The sequence below is a fragment of the Acinonyx jubatus genome, chromosome E1 (genome assembly GCF_027475565.1).
Source record: "Acinonyx jubatus isolate Ajub_Pintada_27869175 chromosome E1, VMU_Ajub_asm_v1.0, whole genome shotgun sequence".
NCBI classification, from domain to species: domain Eukaryota; kingdom Metazoa; phylum Chordata; class Mammalia; order Carnivora; family Felidae; genus Acinonyx; species Acinonyx jubatus.
The window spans coordinates 1,749,498-1,767,648 of record NC_069397.1 but is presented as its reverse complement, the minus strand read 5'-3'; the positions used below and the strand labels follow the sequence as shown (position 1 = coordinate 1,767,648).

Here is an 18,151-nt window from a genome sequence, read left to right as displayed (position 1 = left end):
TGTAAGCATCACCTACCGGCGTCCCAGCACACGAGGTGAAGACTGAGCTCCCGTCTGCCCCTCCCCCCCGCCGGGGAACCCTCGCCATCCTGCCCGGGCATCCCATCCTCGGGGGGGTGGTTGGGTCAATACTCAATATTTCCATTGTTATGCTCAAACATCCGTCATCTACAGTTGTCACGCGCAGGATATCGATGATCTCTCTCTCTTCTAGTTTCCCCTGAATAACTATCATTTCAAGAATCTGCTTTTTCTCTGAATTCATCACTAAGGCTGCCCTGTACTCTCCCCCCAAAAGTCTATATATCCTCTCAGGACGTGCAAAACAAAACAGACGCTTATCTCTTCCCCTCCATGAAGACAGCCTTCCAGAAGCCTCCTTCACCTGCTCCGGGCTGAGCGGGCCATTCTCCATGCCTGTCACCCTGGACTTCCCCTCAGCTGGTGTTCCCGTTTGCACCTCTCCTGTGTTGAAGGCCTTCCCCACGACCTGGATCCCGTATCTTCCTCTTCCACGTCTTCTTCTAAATACCTCCTGAGAAAGGGAACTGGGTAGAGAACTTTGAGACCTTAAGGTCTTTATTCCATCTTCAATCTGGCTGTTGTGAGGCCCACGACTCCCCTAACATGTTCAAGAACGGTAGCTGGCCACCTGGGGAAGGACTGGATTTCCTAGAATCCAGGAGCCGGGTGAGGCTGTCTGACTGTCTTCTTCAGTGGAATGTCAGTAGAAACAATCTGGGCTGCTTCCTAGTCAGACCTCTGAGCCGGGTGCACCCCCTCCCCACTTCTTCTTGCCCCTCGCTGCCGGCTACGACCCAGGGACATCAGCAGCCCAGTTGTGACAGGGCAGATGGCGATGCCCCAGAGCAGTAGGGCCCCTCGGATGTCACTGTGCACACACATCCCCTGAGCACCTTCAAACACAGATACTGATTCTGAAGTTCTGTGGTTGGGGAGAGGCGGGGGGAGGGTGCCCGGGCGGCTCAGTCAGTTGAGTGTCCAACTCTTGGTTTTGACTCAAGTCATGATTTCACGGTTTGTGGGTTTGAGCCCCACCTCGGGCTCTGTGCTGGTGACGCAGAGCCTGCTTGGGATTCTCTCTCTCTCCCTGTCTCCCTCTCAAAATAAGTAAATAAACTTACCAAAAAAAAAAAAAATGGGGGGGGGGGAGGGCGCCTGGGTGGCTCAGTCGGTTGAGCATCTGACTTTCACTCAGGTCATGATCTCACGGTCCATGAGTTCAAGCCCCACGTCAGGCTCTGTGCTGACAGCTCGGAGCCTGGAGCCTGCTTCGGATTCTGTGCTCCCTCTCTCTCTGCCCCTCCCCTGCTCACACTGTCTCTCAAAACAAAACAAAACAAAACAAAACTCTGTGGTTGGGCCTGAGATCTGCATTCCTAACAACACCATCAGCACTGCTGGCCTGCAGACCACACTGTGGGATACACAGTGGCAGAGTTGCAGGGCTGGCCTTGATCTTCGGATGATCCGTGGAGTGTGCTGAACTACTCACACTGGACCGTTCTCTGGGGAAAAATGAAGTTTTGTTTTGTTGTGTCATTGCATTCTTAGCCTCTATCTTAGTGCAGCTGGAGGACAGAATCCCAGATCGGAATGGCTCAGTACATAAACCTTCACTTATTCTCACTTTCCTTGTTTTATTTTTTTTTTAAGTTTTTTTTTTTTTTACACTTCTCCATTTAAGTAATCTCTACACCCAACATGGGGCTCAAACTCTCTACCCAGAGATCAAGAGTCGTGCACTCTTCCAAATGAGCCAGGCAGGCGCCCCTGATCTTGTTTTTCAATACAACTGTGCCCTGGGCGCCTTCCAGAACCAAAGACCCTCTGTTTCCATCTTCAACAAAGAAACCTCCAGCAACGGGATGGGGTTGAGGACCTGCAAAGATGTATGCAGTAAGGAAAAGACTGGGCAGGAGGTGGGGGTGGGGGTCCTAACTACCTCAAATAACCCGCTTCACTTTAGTATCACCGCTACCCCAGTTGTGCATGATGATACCATTAATTTAAGAGTGAATCAAGTTGCAGGGCGCCTGGGTGGCTCAGTCGGTAAAGCGTCTGACTTCTGCTCAGGTCATGATCTCGCGGTTCATTGAGTTCCAGCCCCGTGTCAGGCCCTGTGCTGACAGCTCAGAGCCCACTTTGGATCCTCTGTCCCCCTCTCTCTCTGCCCCGCCCCGCTCATGCTCGCTCTCTCTCTCTCCCTCTCAAAAAAATAAACATTGGGGTGCCTGGGTGGCTCGGTCGGTTAAGCGTCCGACTTCTGCTCATGATCTCAAGGTTCCTGTGCGTGGGGCTCTGCGCTGACATCTCAGAGCCTGGAGCCTGCTTCAGATTCTGTGTCTCCCTCTCTCTCTCTCTGCCCCTCCCCAACTCGCACTCTGTCTCTCTCTCAAAAATAAACAAACATTAAAAAATTTACTAAAAAGAGTGAATCAAGTTGCTTTTGGGTTTTCTTTACTGCCGGCTTAATTACCACTTCACTGCTAAATCGGTTACCACTTATCCTGTTTTCCAGCTTCTATCTAAAGTTTTGCTATTAGTTCCCCTCTCTCTTTGACCCCTTAAAGCGATCCTCCTTGTTATTTCATTAGGATTTTAAAAAGGAGTGGAGTTGAATGCCGGATCCCCGAGTTGATCTGAAAGTCTCCATTTGCTAACCCCGTGTGAACTAGCTTCATTCTGAACCTTCCATAGGCCGTCGAGGTGGATCTTTCCAAAAAAGGTAAACCTGGTCATAACCCACTTCTCGGAGATCCTTTAAGGGCTCTCAAGTGCTTTCCGAACAAAGTCCAAATTACTCAGCCTGCAAGCCGCCTTCTCCTGATCCGGCTCCCACTTCAGTCTGGCCGCTGCCACACTCCACTCACTGGGGCCGAGCCGAACGCCTTGCTGTACTTGGGCTGGGCCGGGCAGGCCCCTTCTCAGCACCATGCACCTGCCGCGCTGATCCCCTTTTCCATCCAACCTCCCAGTCACCGGGTTAATTAACCCCTAAGACCCGATTCTGGCAAGGCTGCACCCCAAAATCCCTCGCTCTGTGCTCCCGAAGGTGCACCCTGAGCGTGCCTCTCGGCAAACATCGACCTCACTGTCACGTGGGGCTCCATCCCCTTCACCTCCGGACCCCCAGACCCCACCGCGTAATAGGGAAGCGGAAAGGGGGAAAGGCTGAGATTGCCAAGCCTGTGCTTCAGTGGGGCTGCAGCCCAGGAGGAAGCGCTAGGACGAACAACGCAACACTCACCAAGTCAGGCTCTGCTCCGGCCTCGCCGGACGCCGACAGAGCCCACGGCCGTCCAGTCCGGAGGGACACCCCAGAGCTGCCGCCATCGCCACCCGGCACCAGCAGACGCGCGACAAGTTCTCATAGAAGAAATCAAATAGATAACCCAGGGCAGTGTCGCGAAAGCAGACAGGTCTGAATGACCTCAGTCCAAGGAATGAAATGTTTCACCACCGCCTCTTACCACAGGTGGTCGCGAGGTGGCGGCGGCGGCGCAGACCGGGGCGTGCGCACGGCACCCTGGGAGTTGTAGTTCACCGGGTGACTACCCCGCCCCAGCAAGGCGAGGCTGCGCTGAGCATCCTGGGAATTGTAGTCTCAGCTAGAGAGCGACCTGCGCAGGCGCAAGCTGACAGCCACTTCCGGGCTCGAGCGTCGAGTTTCGCCGAAGAAGAAAACCCCGCGGAGGAGTCCCGGAGTGACCATGGCGACCTACAGCCTGGCGAACGAGAGGCTGCGCGCCCTGGAAGACATCGAGCGGGAAATCGGCGCCATTCTCCAGAATGCAGGTTCGGGACGCGACGGCGGTACTTGAGCCGCCCGCCGCCACGCAGTGGGGACGGGAGGGAGCCCGAGTGCTCGCGCTGCGGGGCGGGTCCCGGGGCGGGTCCCGGGGCGGGGCAGCACCCGGCCAGCCCCGCCCTCTCTCCGCCCTGCAGGTACCGTGATCCTGGAATTGTCCAAGGAGAAAAGCAACGAGCGGCTCTTGGACCGGCAGGCGGCGGCCTTCACGGCGTCGGTGCAACACGTGGAAGCGGAGCTGTCGGCTCAGATCCGCTACCTCACCCAGGTGTGTGTGCTGGGAGGTCCTGCGCGCCCACCCGGCCCTCTGCCTAAGCGTTAGCCTTCGGGGATCGTTGACCTTTGGAGCCAGATGGGACTTGGCCGTCCACACTGGCACCACCCACGACCCAGCCGGATGACCCTTGGCAGAACCTCCCCTCTCCAGGGCTGGCTTCTCCTTCTAAAAAGAAAGTCCTGAAGGCAGGCCCGCCTGCCTCACTGCTCTGCATCACATGAGCTACTGGGACAGGGAATTCCCAAGGACTTGTAAACAGTGCCAAACCCACAGGACTTTGCACTTAGGAACTTGACCTGACCTCGTGGGTTTGAAGTGGTTACGTGGAGAAAAGGGACAGGGTCGAGAGGGTTCTGAAGTCATTACAACAGCAACAACCATTTGCTAAGATTTTGCAGCATGCCAGACGCTGCATTATCTATTCCTACAACAGCTCTAGGAGGTAGTTGTTGTTACCCGCATTTTACAGATGAGGTTAAGAGAAGTTAAGTGATTTACCCAAGGTCACCCAGCCACCGCCCATGTGCCATAATGGATTCACACTCAAGGAAGAAAATGATACAGGAGACCGGATGCTTGGGTGGGGAGATGGGGAAGGGAAGGGGTGCTTCACCGATCAATGTGAATGTCCCCTAGGTGGCCACGGGGCAGCCCCATGAGGGTTCCAGCTACTCTTCGAGGAAGGACTGTCAGATGGCCCTGAAGCGAGTGGACTACGCTCGCCTCAAGCTCAGTGATGTGGCCCGAACCTGTGAGCAGATGCTGGAAAACTAGGCCAAGCAGGTGGAGTGAGAGCTTGGAGGAGGACCCGGGACAGGGCCTGTCCGCACCCGGGACAGAACCCAGACACCTGTGCAATGGGTAGTGTGGGCCGCCATATACATGCCCTGCTGGCCAGAGGATATGGGGACAAAGGGACTGAAAGTGGGGGGTGGAGAAACTTGGCAGACCAAGCCTGCCACAACTCTGCCCTGGTTCCTGCTCCTGCCCTCCATGAAAGTGCTGGCGAGCTCAGACAGACGGAGATTCAGACACCAAACCCACTTCCTCCAACACCGTGTGACCCTGTCGCAGGCCTCTGCAGACGGGACCAATGAAGACACGTTCTTCATTGAAAGAAGCAAAAACAAGAACTAAGGGTTTTAATAATAAAAACAGTAGCAAGAAAAGCAAGGAGCCCAGACTCTCACTGGAACATACGTGGGTGATACAGGGATTGGGGGAAATGAAACCAAACTGCGTGGCGCCTCGCCGGGGAGCGGGGGTGGGAAAGCCCAGGCCCGCACTGTGGGAGAGGAAGCAGGAGGGAGGAACAGCTGGTGTGTGAAGAGAGACGGGGGGCAAGTGGGGAGACCCTCAGCGGAGAGGTTGAAGCCAAGAACTGCGGTAAGGGAGCAAGGGGTTGAAGGCCACGTTTGCAGAAGGAAGAGTCAATAATTATAAAAATAATCTTTAGTGATTAAAAACATACATGAAGACTTTATCCAAGAGATCACATTAGAAGATGGATTTTACAGGATCGTGTAGAAAAAAATAGGAAGGGTCCACAAGAGGGCAGCGCTTGGTTACTTGCACATTAACCAGAAAACAGCTAGAGTGCCCACCAGGCACCAGAGATCATTCTAATGTATCAATTCAATGCATAGGGGGCTGAATAAATCACAATGGCTGCCCTCGGAGATTTCCATTCTTAGCTCAAGCGTTGGAGTTTGATGCCACAGGTGTGTAATGGGGCTGTAGATCTGGAAAAGATAAGGAAATTTCGAGATGAGCTCTGAGATCAAGAGAAGTTTAGGGGAAGAGCTTGACCTGGGGAGTTAGATCCCAAAACATTAGCCATACGACCTAGTAACACAACAGGTGCTCAGTAAAGATCTGTGAATTAAATGAATGGCTCCCACGTTCTGCTATCTTCCTGATCTTGCTCCAAACCCAGCCTGTTTTTTGTCTTGTTTTAATTTTTGTTTTTAATGTGTTTATTTATTTTTGAAGGAGAAAGAGACAGCACGAGTGAGAGAGGAGCAGAGAGAGAGGGAGACACAGAATCCAAAGCAAGCTCCAGGCTCTAAGCTGTCTGCACAGAGCCCGACGCGGGCTCGAACTCACAGACTGCGCGATCATGACCTGAGCCGAAGTCGGATGCCTGACCGGCTAAGCCACCCAGGCGCCCCAACCCTGCCTCATCTCCCTCTCTAGTCTATAGTCTCTAGCTGACTCTTCTCTCATTGCCTATGATCCACAGTGTAGACAGCCTTCATAACTGACTGCCTGGGGCAGGTTTCCAGCCAACTAGGAGCTACCAGGGGCAGGATCCCTGCCCAGGAGGCTCTGGGTCCCCAGGAGAGGGGCCTAGAGGCCCAGCTTACCTGGAGACTGCTGCCGGCACTGTTCCCTCCTCCTCTGGCACAGGATGTACAAGAGGACAACGGTGAGAGCGAGGGTGATGGCCAGGAGGGATACCACAGGGACCGTAGCTGATGTCCCAGATGTTGGTCCCACATTGTCTTCCAACTGCTTCTGCTTCTCCCCAGCCTCAGGCCCAGCCCCAAGCCCGTGGCCCACAGTGGGTGTAGCAGTTTCATTGATGTGGGCGAGCTTTTCATCCAAGGACGGCGCTCCTGCTGGAAGTGTGGGTGCCTGGGTGGACCACACGGCAGGTGGCAGGTGCGTCTGGGCAGGGGAGCCCAGGTCTAAAGGTGCCGTTTCTGTGGGCTCAGGAACCTGGCTGCTGGGGGGAGGTGAGTGCTGCCGGGAGGCCGCGCTCCCAGCGTCCACATGTCCACATTCTGGAGAGGCAAGAAGTAAGGGATCAGGGCTCTGAGATGAGGGCCAAGGTGAAGACGCAGAGGGAATAGTGGTACATCAAGGAGAACATCAAGGTAACAGCAGAAGGCCAGAAGAGGAAGGCAGAGGCAGAGGGGAAAGTGGGGGGCAAGGAGGTGAGCCGACCTCAACAGGGAACCACTGCAACAGGCATGCGCTCTGCGCTGGGAGGTAGAGCGACCCCAGGGGTGGGGGTGGGGGGACCCTGGCTCTGCTACAAAGCAGTTGTGTGACCTGTCCCCTGCCTCTCAGCCTCTCTGGGACTCCTTTCTTTCAGTCGTAAAGCAGGGATAATGTTAGTACCAACAACCACAGTAGCTAGGAGGCTTAAACGCAATAATGTAGGTCTCTGGAGCCTAACGTACATGCTGAAATGATGTGAGGTCGTGCCTGCAGCAGACTTGGAAATGCATCGGAAAGTAAGGTGGGCCGATGGTGGATGGAAGGACGGACAGACAGATGGACACACACCAAGGCAAATATGGCTTTCATGTTGGAAACCTGATATTGTAAAATATAAGCTATATTTATGCGTACAAACTACACAAAATGCATAAAATATAAATATATAAAAGCCACATACCGTAGAACCCAGGCCATGGGTATCTGGATGCTCGCTATACAGTTCTTTCAACTTTTGTGTATATCTTTAAATTTCCTTAATAAAGTCACAGTGAATGATGTTGGGGGAACTGGGACGGAAGGGGCTTTGGCCGGCACCAGAAACCATAGAAAAGTGAGGTGTCACAGGAGAGGAGCTAGGTAAAGAAGACTGCAAGGGGGAGGACGCAGCCCTGGAAACAGATCTCAGGGAGGAGGGGGGAAAGCTCGTACCTCTGAGATCAAAGCAGTTCATCAGTTCTTGAACCCATTGGTCTCTGCTGCCCCCACACACACTCCGGGCAGGTAGCTGGAACCTGCCGAGGAAAGGCGAAAGGCGGGGTCTCACAAGCTGCACCCCTTATCCCAACCCTTTCCTCATTCCAAAGATGTGAGGTCATCACCAACAGCAAGTGAGGCCTTCTTCCCAGAACAGGAAATTCCCACGTACATAAGACAGGGAAACAAAGCTGTGGACAATGTGGAGCAAACATAACCCAGAGAGAGGGCTCCCAGGGGTTCCAGTTTGACCAGAGGGGGTCCTCGCGCCACCCGGAGGCGCTGCCCTCCCCAGCGGTCAGTGAGATTACCGGATGTAGGAGTTACAGCGATGATACACTTTCAGGTGCTTTCGGAGATGTGCCAGTAACTGACGCTTTGGAGGGGAGCCGGAAGAAATTGTTGTCCCGCAGTAACAGCTGCCAGTGACGCTGCCCTCGTTGCCATCGCCTGAGCGGGACAGGACAGAGGTAGTCGGCACAGGTTCCCGGCCGGAGGGGCTCCCCCGGCTGCCACCGAAGCTCCAACCCACTGCTCCGTTGCAGCCTCTTCGCTAGATCCCGGGATCTGACCACCGGGCACAACCCACCCATCACACCGCCAAACGCGTCCCTGATCGTCCCCCAGCCCAGGTGTCCCCCAGCCTGTCCCCAACCTCAGGCAGCTGGCCCCCTCACTGCCCCGGCGGCCTGGGGACCTGGGCTCGGCACTTACCTACCCACCACAACCCTGCGGCCCACGGCGCCCCCCTCCCATCCCGTCCCGTTCCCGGACTCGGGAGTCTGGGCGCCACCCCGCTCCGGAAGAACCTGGCCGAGGCAGCAGCTCCAGCAGGAGGAGGAGAGCGAGGGACCGGAGTCCCCAGGGCCGCCTCATGTCGGGGACCCGGCGGCACCGGAGCGCGGCGTCCAAAGAGTTCCTCCCGGTCCCGTGGGCGCGAGCCCGGGTCGGGGGGCTGCGCTAGCTGGCGGCGCCCTCCTGCCGCGCACGCACCGTCCGAACCGACAGCGCGGTCGGTACTGCGGGGACCGCGCGGACCGCGCCTCCCGCCGCGGGGAAAACCCCGAAGGCGGGGCCCCGCGCCCCCGCGCCCCCGCGCCCGCCGGGAACGCGCGCCGAAGGCAAAGGAAAAGCCGGCTGCGCGGGGGACGGGAGGCCCGACGGGCTGACTCCGGCTGCCGTCCGCCCGCCCAGGTCAGGCCTCGAGCGCCAGGACTCCGACGCGCTTTCGCTTCCCGGCGCGCCTGGGTCACATGCCGGTGATGCCGGCCGGGGAAGTCCGGGCGGGGGCCGCACACCGGCCGGGCCCCCTCGGCGCGCGCTCCCGACGCGCGGGGCGTGGCCACCGAGGGCGGCCTCGGGCGGCCCTGACGTCACACCCGCGCCCCCCACCCCACCCCCCAGCCAGCCCCGAGGTATTTACCTTCGAAAAGTGGTGGCGGCTGCAGGTACCGGAGGAGCGGAGCGGCCGGGAGGGGCTGGGTCCCTGGGGCTCCCCGCCTAACCGCTCCAAGGCGGAGGGATGCCCCGGCTCAGACGGATCCCAGAGTCTTGCCTCCTGCCCAAACCCTTCCCCTCCGGTTAGCCCTCCAAACCTGCTCACCGCTCGAACCCCGGTCCTGAGGGTTTGAACCCCCAATACCGCCTCTCTCGTGACTACTCATCTTAAAGCCTCCTCGCCCCCTTCCAAGTCTACTCCCCATTCCCACCCTGAGCCCCGCAAACTAGCCTCTGCTCCTAACATTCCTCCAATCCAGAGGTTCCCCTCGTACGTGACCCTCAGACCCACGCCCTCCCCATCTTGTGACCCGGCCCCAAACTCCCCTCACCATACATCCGTTCCTCTGCTCAGTCTGGGCCCAGGCCCCTGTGGCCCTGAAGACATGGAGTTTGTATCTGGATACCGGGATGAATTCCTTGATTTCGCTGCCCTCCTGTTTGGCTGGTTCCGAAAGTTCTCGACGGAGCGCGGGGCTGTGGGGGCCAGCCTTGAGGGCCGCTGGCGCCAGCTGGAGACGCAGATCAGAAGGCTGCCCCAGGACCCCGCCCTTTGGGTGCTGCATGTTCTGCCCAACCGTAATGTGGGCATCAGCCTGGGGCAAGGAGCAGAGCCAGGCCCTGGATCGGGCCTGGGGGCTGCCCAGTTCCTGGGAGATGAGCACCCCCTCCACCTGCGAGACCTAAGCCCCTATGTCAGTTTTGTCAGCCTGGAGGAAGGGGAGGAAGCAGAGGAGGAGGAGGAAGAGAGTGGAGAGGAGGAGGGTGCAGGCTTGGAGAAGGTAGATCCAGACAAAAATGGGGCCCCTGCCCCTACCAGCAGGGACTCCCCACAGGAAGCAAACCCTCCAGGGAGGCCAGAGGAGCCGGAGCAAGAGGCAGGAGGTGGAGGAGGTGCCCAGGATTGCTGCCGAGAAAACAAGGCAGAGGACGAAGCAGTCCCTGAGAGGAGGAAGGGGCGGAGAAGTGGTAAGACCCCGGGGTGGGGGCCTGGCCCTGCCCTGACCCCTCTCTGCACGCCGCCCCCCTCCCCCCGCTCTGGAAGACCTCCTATACCTCTCAGAGCCTGGCCAGGAGTCACTGACGGTGGCCTGCAGGCTGATGTCGCCCGAAAAGGTGTTTTCATTGACCCACAATGTTTTTTGGTTTTTGGTTTGTTGGTTGGTTTTTTTTTTAATTTGAGTCAACATTTATACATTGAAATTAAAAGCCAAACAAACTCAAGAAACATTTAAAGTTGCAACAGCAGGCCTGCATTTCTGCCTGTGCAGCAGTTGGCCCCAGCAGATGAGTCGCGTCCTCTCTCCCTGGTCCCTCCTGTTCATTTTGTTGACTTGCCCAGCCCCCCTAGGCCTGATGTTCACACCCCTGACTTTCCCTTCTTCCCCAGAGGCTGCCCCCCTGCACCTTTCCTGCCTCTTGCTGGTAACAGATGAACATGGCACCATCTTGGGCATTGACCTACTAATGGATGGAGCCCAGGGCAGTGCAGGCAAGGGCTCAGGGCCAGAGAACCTGGCCCCTCGGGCCTATGCTCTCCTCTGCCACAGCATGGCCTGCCCCATGGGCTCCGGAGACCCTCGAAAGCCCCGACAGCTGACTGTGGGAGATGCCCAGCTGCATCGGTACAGAAATCCAGTATCTGAGATCGAGGGGTGGGGCGAGCTAGGGGTCTGGACTCCTGAGCAACCCCGAGGCTGACTCTGTCTCCACCCCCACTCAGAGAGCTGGAGAGTCTGGTCCCGAGGCTGGGAGTGAAGTTAGCCAAGACGCCGATGCGGACATGGGGTCCCCGGCCAGGCTTCACGTTTGCCTCCCTTCGGGCTCGAACCTGCCACGTCTGTCACAGACATAGCTTTGAAGTGAAGCTGACACCTTGGTGAGCAGCCAGAAAGATGGGGTGACAGGGAGGAAGACCCCAACAGTCAGACAAACAAGACAAAGCTGGCTGCTGGGGGGCCCGGGAGACAGAATGGGGGACAGGGAAGTAAAAGGAGGGAAAGGGCAGCTGTTGACAGCAGAATATACAGGAAAACAGACCAGGTGATATATGGGCAGCTGCAGGACGGACAGACAGCAGACCGAGGGCCTCCAGAGATTAACGCCGGGTGTCCCCACCCCCCGCGCCCCCAGCCCCCAGTGTAGTGCGGTCTTGTACTGCGGAGAGTCTTGTCTCCGGGCCGACTGGCGGCGATGTCCGGATGACGTGAGCCACCGGTTTTGGTGCCCGAGGCTCGCGGCCTTCATGGAACGTGCCGGAGAACTAGCAACTCTGCCTTTTACCTACGCCACAGGTACCACCAGGAGATCAAGATGGGGTGGGAGGAACTGGGGCTGGGTGCCCGGCTACGGGGTCCTGGGGCTGACGGGTTAGTAGTGCTGGGGGCTGGATCCCAGAAACAAGGGCTGGGGACTAGACCCCTGGAGCTGAACACAGGGTCTGGGGCTGAGGAGTGTGTGCCTGGATCCCTGAGGGAGCTCAGGGGATCCGGGCAGCCCAGCTCCACCCCTAACTGGTGACTTTACTTTTTAGACCCTCTGTTTCCTCATCTGCAATATAAGTATATTAACAAATGCTCAAGCCTGGAAAATCGTTCTAGGGATTCTGTGGTGTTTACACCTGCTATGCTGTAGACACTCAGAACGAGATTCAGACCCAGGATCCTTGGGAGAAACTGAGCAGAGCTGTAGTCTGGGGTCCTGGCCACCAGGCCCTCAACCCCTCCCCTCCTCCTTCTGCAGAGGTGACCAGTGAAACCTTCAACAAGGAGGCCTTCCTGGCCTCACGGGGCCTCACTCGTGGCTACTGGACCCAGCTCAGCATGCTGATCCCAGGCCCTGGCACGCCCAGGCACCCCCGGGGCAGCACGCCATCCCTCAGCCTTCTTCTCAGTGGTTTGTGGGGTTCTCTTCAGGCACGGGCCCCTCAGCCTAGAGGGAAGGACGGGAGAGAAACAAGTTGTCCGGATCCCAGATAACGCCTCTGCATAATCACCAAACTCCACCATCACCCCCAGGGCTATCGTAGACGTATCCCCAGTCCTCAGGGAAGTCACCCCTGCCCGCCCCTTCCCAGAAGCCTCACCCACAGGCCACTGTCCACTGCTCTTGCTTACAGCTCTGGGGAATACAACTCCTTTGGAAGGAAGAGGGGGAAGGGCTCGATGGGGGTCTCTCTGACACCAGGATCATCTTCCTTCCTTCCTCTCAGGAGATCCCTACCAGCTTCTCCAGGGGGATGGGCCTGCCCTGATGCCTCCTGTGCCCCCAGATCCACCCAGGAGCCTCTTTGGTGAGCTGGGGGGCCTTAAGGGAGCCACAGATAGAGACAGAGACCGGAGGACGCAGTCTGGGTGGCGGAGAAAAAGGGGGCTGTTAGACTGGAGGGGCTGGGGTCCAGGCCTGGACCAGGTCCCTCAGTAACCCACTCTCCCCAGGCTCATGGCAGGATTACTACACGTGGAGGGGCCTCGGCTTGGACTCCCCCATGGCTGTACTTCTCACCTACCCGCTGACTGTGTACTATGTCATCACCCACCTGGTGCCCCAGTCCTGTAAGGAGAGCCGAGCAGCGGGACAGAAATGCAGGGGGCAAGGGGGCAGGGGGCTGGAGGGGGATGAGGGGAAGGGAGACCATCTTCTTAAGTGGCCAGCTTCTCCCCCAGTCCCTGAGCTCAACATCCAGAACAAGCAGTCACTGAAAATCCACGTGGTGGAGGCCGGGAAGGAGTTTGACCTGGTCATGGTGTTTTGGGTAAGTCCCTCAGGGACAGAAGGTTGGGTACGTGGAGGTGCGTGCAAGGTGAGCCCCTGATCTGTCTTCTCTGTCCTTCAGGAGCTCTTGGTCCTGCTCCCCCACGTGGCCCTAGAGCTGCAGTTTGTGGGCGACGGCCTGCCCCCCGAGAGTGACCAGCAGCATTTTACCCTGCAGAGGGTGAGGGCTGGTGGGCAGGTGGGGGTGGGGCCTGCTCTCCCGCCTCCCTCCCGCTGTCCCCTGTCTTGCCTGAGGCAGCTTCCCAGTGCCCTAACGTCTAGCCCTTTCTCCACTCCGCTCCTGGCTCCCCAGGATGGCCCAGAAGTGTCTGTCCGTCCTGGTTCCGGGGTATCGGGGCGGCTCAGCTCCGGGACCAAGGAGAAGGGGGGCCGCAGGGACCTGCAGATCAAGGTGTCTGCACGGCCCTACCACCTGCTCCAGGGGCCCAAACCTGACCTGGTTATCGGTAAGAGCCTGGGGTAGGCGTGTGGGGAGGCGGGAGAAGGCCACGGGCGACAGCATCTGCCCGCTCTCCCTCCCTCTGCAGGGTTTAACTCCGGCTTCGGTCTCAAGGACACCTGGCTGAGCTCGCTGCCCCGGCTCCAGGTGGGGGATGGGGCAAAAGGGACCTGCTCTCTCCTCCTGCCCCGACCCCTCCTCCTTTTCCGACAGCCTCTTCTTCCCACCATCCGCTCCGGACACGGGGCGCGCCCAGGGTCCTCCCGGCCCTGTCCGTCCGTCTGTCTGTCTGTGTGTCTGCCTGACTCGTGCCTCTCCCCCTCCCTGTCTGCCGCTGGCGCCCGGGGAGGGATTGGGGTGCGGCGCCGCTGGGAGAGTCTGAGGCCCGCGCCCCGCCCCCACCCCTAGTCCCTCCGAGTGCCGGCCTTCTTCACCGAGAGCAGCGAGTACGGCTGTGTGATGGACGACCAGACCATGGCGGTGGCCACGGGAGGGGGCACCAGCCCCCCGAGGCCCAATCCCTTCCGCTCCCCTTTTCGCCTGCGAGCGGCCGACAACTGCATGCCCTGGTAACTGCCCGCGACCCCCGCGGGGTCCTCCGCCCTCCTCCTGGGACCCCCTGCTCGGCCCCCGGCCCCCGGCCCCGCCCCCGCGGGCTCCCACCGCCTGCACCTGCCGCCCCGCCCCGGGGGCGTGTCCCGCTCGGGCCGCCCCGCCCCTCCCTGACGGCGCCACGCCCCCTCAGGTACTGCAACGCCTTCATCTTCCACCTGGTCTACAAGCCCCCGCAGGGGGGCGGGGCCCGCCCGGCGCCGGGTCCCGCGCCCCAGGCCCCGCCCCCCGCCGCGCCCCCCGCCCCCGCCCGCAGACGCCGAGGGGAGAAGAAACCTGGGCGGGGGGCCCGCCGGCGCAGGTGAGGGAGGGCCCAGGCGTGGCCGCCCGGCGCCCCCCGCCCAACACGCCCCCGAAAGCAGATCGGAGCCGCGCACGGCCGGGGGGAGGCGTTTGGCGGATCGCGCGGAGGTAAATAAAAGTGCTCGTTTGAAGCCACTGAGTCACGCGCCTTCCGGTTATACGCCCCGGACGGGGTCCTTAAACGCGGAGGAGAGGAAAGGATTTCGGGATGACTCATTTGCCTCCAGCTTCTTTCGGCCCCGCCATGGCTGTCGCCTCCCTTTCCCGCGGTTCCGACCCTCCTTGGCAATCCCAAACTCCTGGGGGGTGTGTGGGGGGGGGGGGTAAGTCATTTCCAGGCCCCTGTAACCCTCGGGGACCTGCCCCAGCGCAAGACCCGAGAAGGGGAAAGTGGCTTCTCACTAGCAGGCAGGGCAAAAGCATACAGGCTCCGAGGGGCGCACAGACCCCGTGGTTTAGAGGCAGCGAAGGGCCCCAGGCCACCCAACCCTGGGCCCTCCTCCGTCCGGTCTCCACCTTCTCTCGTTCCGCATATCCGGTGAAGGGCCAATTTCTGAGTCAGCCTGCCAAAGGCATTCAAGTTCACCTGTTCGTTCACCAGGCAGAGAATTCCCTCTAGGGCATTAGTCCCCTGCTTCAATCCCCTTTCCTCCATTCTTAAAATCCCCGTGAGTGTGGGCTGGGCTTAGTGCCTCCGTGGCTAAGTACAGAAAGGGAAGAGTAACAGAGAAGCTTGGCACACACCACTTTCCCCCAGTGAGTAAGTCATGTTGATGTCATGTGCTCCCCGACCTGTTGCAATGAGGCCCCATCACCTTAGTGTTCTTCCTAAGAATCCCTAAGCTCTGTCTCATCCTGAGAAAACATCGGACGAATCCAACCTGTGGGACAGTCTACAGAACGCATGACCACTCCTGCCAAAGTGTCAAAGTCACGAGAGGCGAGGAAAGACCAAGAAACTGTGACAGACTGGAAGAGACAGAGGGGACATGATGTCTAAAGATGACGTGGTATCCTGGGTCGGATCCTGGGGCAAAGAAAGGACTTTGGTGGAAAAAACTGGGAATCCAAATAAAATCTATATTTAGCTAACGGTATGGTGTCTGTGCTAATGTCTCAGTTTCCATAAACACACTGTGGTGGTTTAAGACATAACGTTAAAGGAAAATGGGTGAAGGGGTACAGGAACATTCTGTCTTTGCAGCTCACCTATAAATCTAAAAATTATTTCATTTTTTATAATGTTTTATTTATGTATTTTGAGAGAGAGAGAGGCACAAGGGAGGGGCAGCAGGGAGGGAGAGAGAGAGGGAGACAGAACTCCAAGTAGGCTCCAGGGAGCTGGTTCACTGGCTGCATAAGGAAATGCAAATTAATAAGAAAAAGAAAGTGAAATACACAATCCCCTGGTTTGCATCTATAATAGCTAAAATGAAATTTTAAAAAGAGTTCTGAAAAACGTTTTTAACATTTATTTATTTTCAAGAGACAGAGAGTGAGCAGGGGAGGGTCAGAGAGACAGGGGGAGACACAGAATCCGAGGCAGGCTCCAGGCTCTGAGGTGTCAGCACAGACCTCAACACTGGGCTTGAACTCACTAACCCTGAGATCATGACCTGAACCAAAGTCCGACCCTTAACCGACTGAGCCACCCAGGCGCCCCCTATCTTTGGTTTTAAATGCTGCAGGGTAGGAGAGCATGTTTGGGGCAATGTGGGACCCACAGCTCCCTATGGAACAACCACAGGTGTCCTTACACAATCCGGACAGGCAGGAAGTCATTCCCCGGGGAATAATCTGGAAGCCAGCCGGCAGCCGCCAAGAGTCACCGCATTAGCATACACTCAAGTACTGTTCAAAAGGCCGTATTATGAGTAACATAAGACCCTCCTCTCTCCCCTATTACTTGGGAAATTCCAAGATTTTAAGAAGCACTGTGCCAGGAACTGGGACACACACAAAATATATATTATCATATCACAATATCACACCCCCAGCTTTTTCCCAGAGTGTTTGAAGGCACAGCCCAGACATCAGTCATCTTACTCATATGCATCTATAACTAACTCATAAGGGCTTTGAAAAAATTGTAACCACGGGGCCATTATCACACCAAAAAAGTTAGCATTTATTCTTTAATATCTTGTAATACCCAATTCACGTTCAAATTTCTTCGATTATCTCAAAGATGGCTTTTACAGCTGGTTTGTTGCAATCAAGAAATAAACAAGGTCTGGGGGGCTCAGTGGGTTAAGCGACCGGCTTCCGCTCAGGTCATGATCTCATGGTCTGTGAGTTCAAGCCCCGGCGACGGGCTCTGTGCTGACAGCTCCGAGCCTGGAGCCTGCTTCGGATTCTGTGTCTCCTTCTCTCTGCTCCCCCACCCTTAAAAATAAATACACATTAAAAAAAGAAAGAAAGAAAGAAAGAAAGAAACAAGGTCCACACGTGGCTTTGGCTGCTGTGTCCCATTGGTCTCTTTTACTCTGTAAGGGGAGTCCCTGTCTTTTTTCTTTCTTTTTTGTTTTCATGCCACTGTGAGAAACTGAATCATTTGTCCTGTAGAAAGTTTCTCATCCTGGATCTGGCTGACCGCTGACTCGGGATTTTTTTTTTTTTTTTTTTTTTTAATTTGTCTGTCTTCCTTTAGTGCCTGTAAGGGGGTAGATAGATCCAGCTGGGAAAGGCCCTTCTCGAGTGGCCTCTGCCAACCTCCAGGCAGGGTTCATGCCACCTTCTGCCCCCTCTCCACCCTCCAGCCAGCAGCCTCCAAATAAAGACATTGTGGAACTTCCCCCGTGTTCTTGCTCAACAGATTCCTTCTCAGCCTAAACATCACTTCCTTAGGAAAGTACAACTTCCTTGACTCCCAGATAAGGGTAGACCCGCCCACCCCACCCCCTCTGCTGAGCCCTCAGCACCCTAAAACTCTAAAAGGGAAGCCTAGATCCCTGCTGAATTGAGGGGGAATGGAGCTTTTTACCACTCTCTTGGCCAGAAAATAACCTTTCCCTAAATTCCTGCTGTCTACCGCATAAAAGTATGAAAGGATATGGTTATCTCCAACTGGTAAGATTACTAAGGATTTGCTGGCTCATTTGACTCAGCCGTGTGGCTCATTTTTTTCCATAAGCATACGGTACCTGTAGCACAAAAATGTTTAATTTACGAGTTGCTGTCTTTAATAATTCACTTCCTCAGTACTGATTGAATGCACACGAGGCTTCGTGCTGTACTTTAGAGAGGCGACGGGGAGAACAGACATGTTTTCTGGCTCCGTGAAGCTTTCAGTCCACGGCAGGGGCCAGCAGGCTGTGGCCTCCGGCCAAATCTGGCCCTTTCGTACGACCTGCAGGCTACGAAGTCAAAAGAAGAACGTTTTGTGATGTGAAAATTGTTATGAGCTTCAAATTGCAGTGTCCCTAAATCTATGATGAAATAGACCCACAACTATTTATGTGTTGTCTGTGGCTACTTGAATGATTCAAACAGACTTGTGCTTGTGACAAACCATACGGCCCCACAAAGCCTAAAATATTTGCTAACAGGCTCTTCATAGGAAAAGCACACTGACCCCTGGTTAGGGCAGGATTTTCAAAAAGCAGGGGCGCCTGGCTGGCTCAGTCGGAAGAGCATCCAACTTTGATCTCGGGGGTTGTGAGTTCAAGCTCCCCATGTTTGATGTGGAGATTACTTAAATAAACTTAAAAGGAAG

At 56.7% G+C, this 18,151-nt stretch overlaps 3 protein-coding genes across 3 annotated transcripts; 2 read left to right on the top strand and 1 right to left on the bottom strand.

Moving 5' to 3' along the window:
- Nucleotides 1-3,642: 3,642 nt before the first annotated feature.
- MED11 (mediator complex subunit 11) lies at nucleotides 3,643-5,071 on the top strand. Its single transcript, XM_027047760.2, has 3 exons — nucleotides 3,643-3,819; nucleotides 3,970-4,100; nucleotides 4,746-5,071. Exons 1-3 carry the CDS (start codon nucleotides 3,735-3,737, stop codon nucleotides 4,881-4,883), a joined length of 354 nt encoding a protein of 117 aa, XP_026903561.1. The 5' UTR covers nucleotides 3,643-3,734; the 3' UTR covers nucleotides 4,884-5,071.
- A 149-nt stretch (nucleotides 5,072-5,220) lies between these two features.
- On the bottom strand, nucleotides 5,221-8,850 carry CXCL16 (C-X-C motif chemokine ligand 16). Its single transcript, XM_027047759.2, has 5 exons — nucleotides 8,621-8,850; nucleotides 8,123-8,261; nucleotides 7,767-7,849; nucleotides 6,476-6,895; nucleotides 5,221-5,851 (listed from the first exon to the last, which is right to left on the bottom strand). The coding sequence occupies exons 1-5, from the start codon at nucleotides 8,685-8,687 to the stop codon at nucleotides 5,805-5,807; spliced, it is 756 nt and encodes a 251-aa protein (XP_026903560.1). The 5' UTR covers nucleotides 8,688-8,850; the 3' UTR covers nucleotides 5,221-5,804.
- Nucleotides 8,851-9,146: 296 nt separating this feature from the next.
- Nucleotides 9,147-15,514, top strand: ZMYND15 (zinc finger MYND-type containing 15). Its single transcript, XM_027047754.2, has 13 exons — nucleotides 9,147-10,277; nucleotides 10,699-10,933; nucleotides 11,032-11,187; nucleotides 11,442-11,602; nucleotides 12,051-12,203; nucleotides 12,520-12,600; nucleotides 12,746-12,862; nucleotides 12,974-13,062; nucleotides 13,144-13,242; nucleotides 13,375-13,528; nucleotides 13,610-13,668; nucleotides 13,930-14,090; nucleotides 14,267-15,514. The coding sequence occupies exons 1-13, from the start codon at nucleotides 9,695-9,697 to the stop codon at nucleotides 14,436-14,438; spliced, it is 2,220 nt and encodes a 739-aa protein (XP_026903555.2). The 5' UTR covers nucleotides 9,147-9,694; the 3' UTR covers nucleotides 14,439-15,514.
- Nucleotides 15,515-18,151: the final 2,637 nt, after the last annotated feature.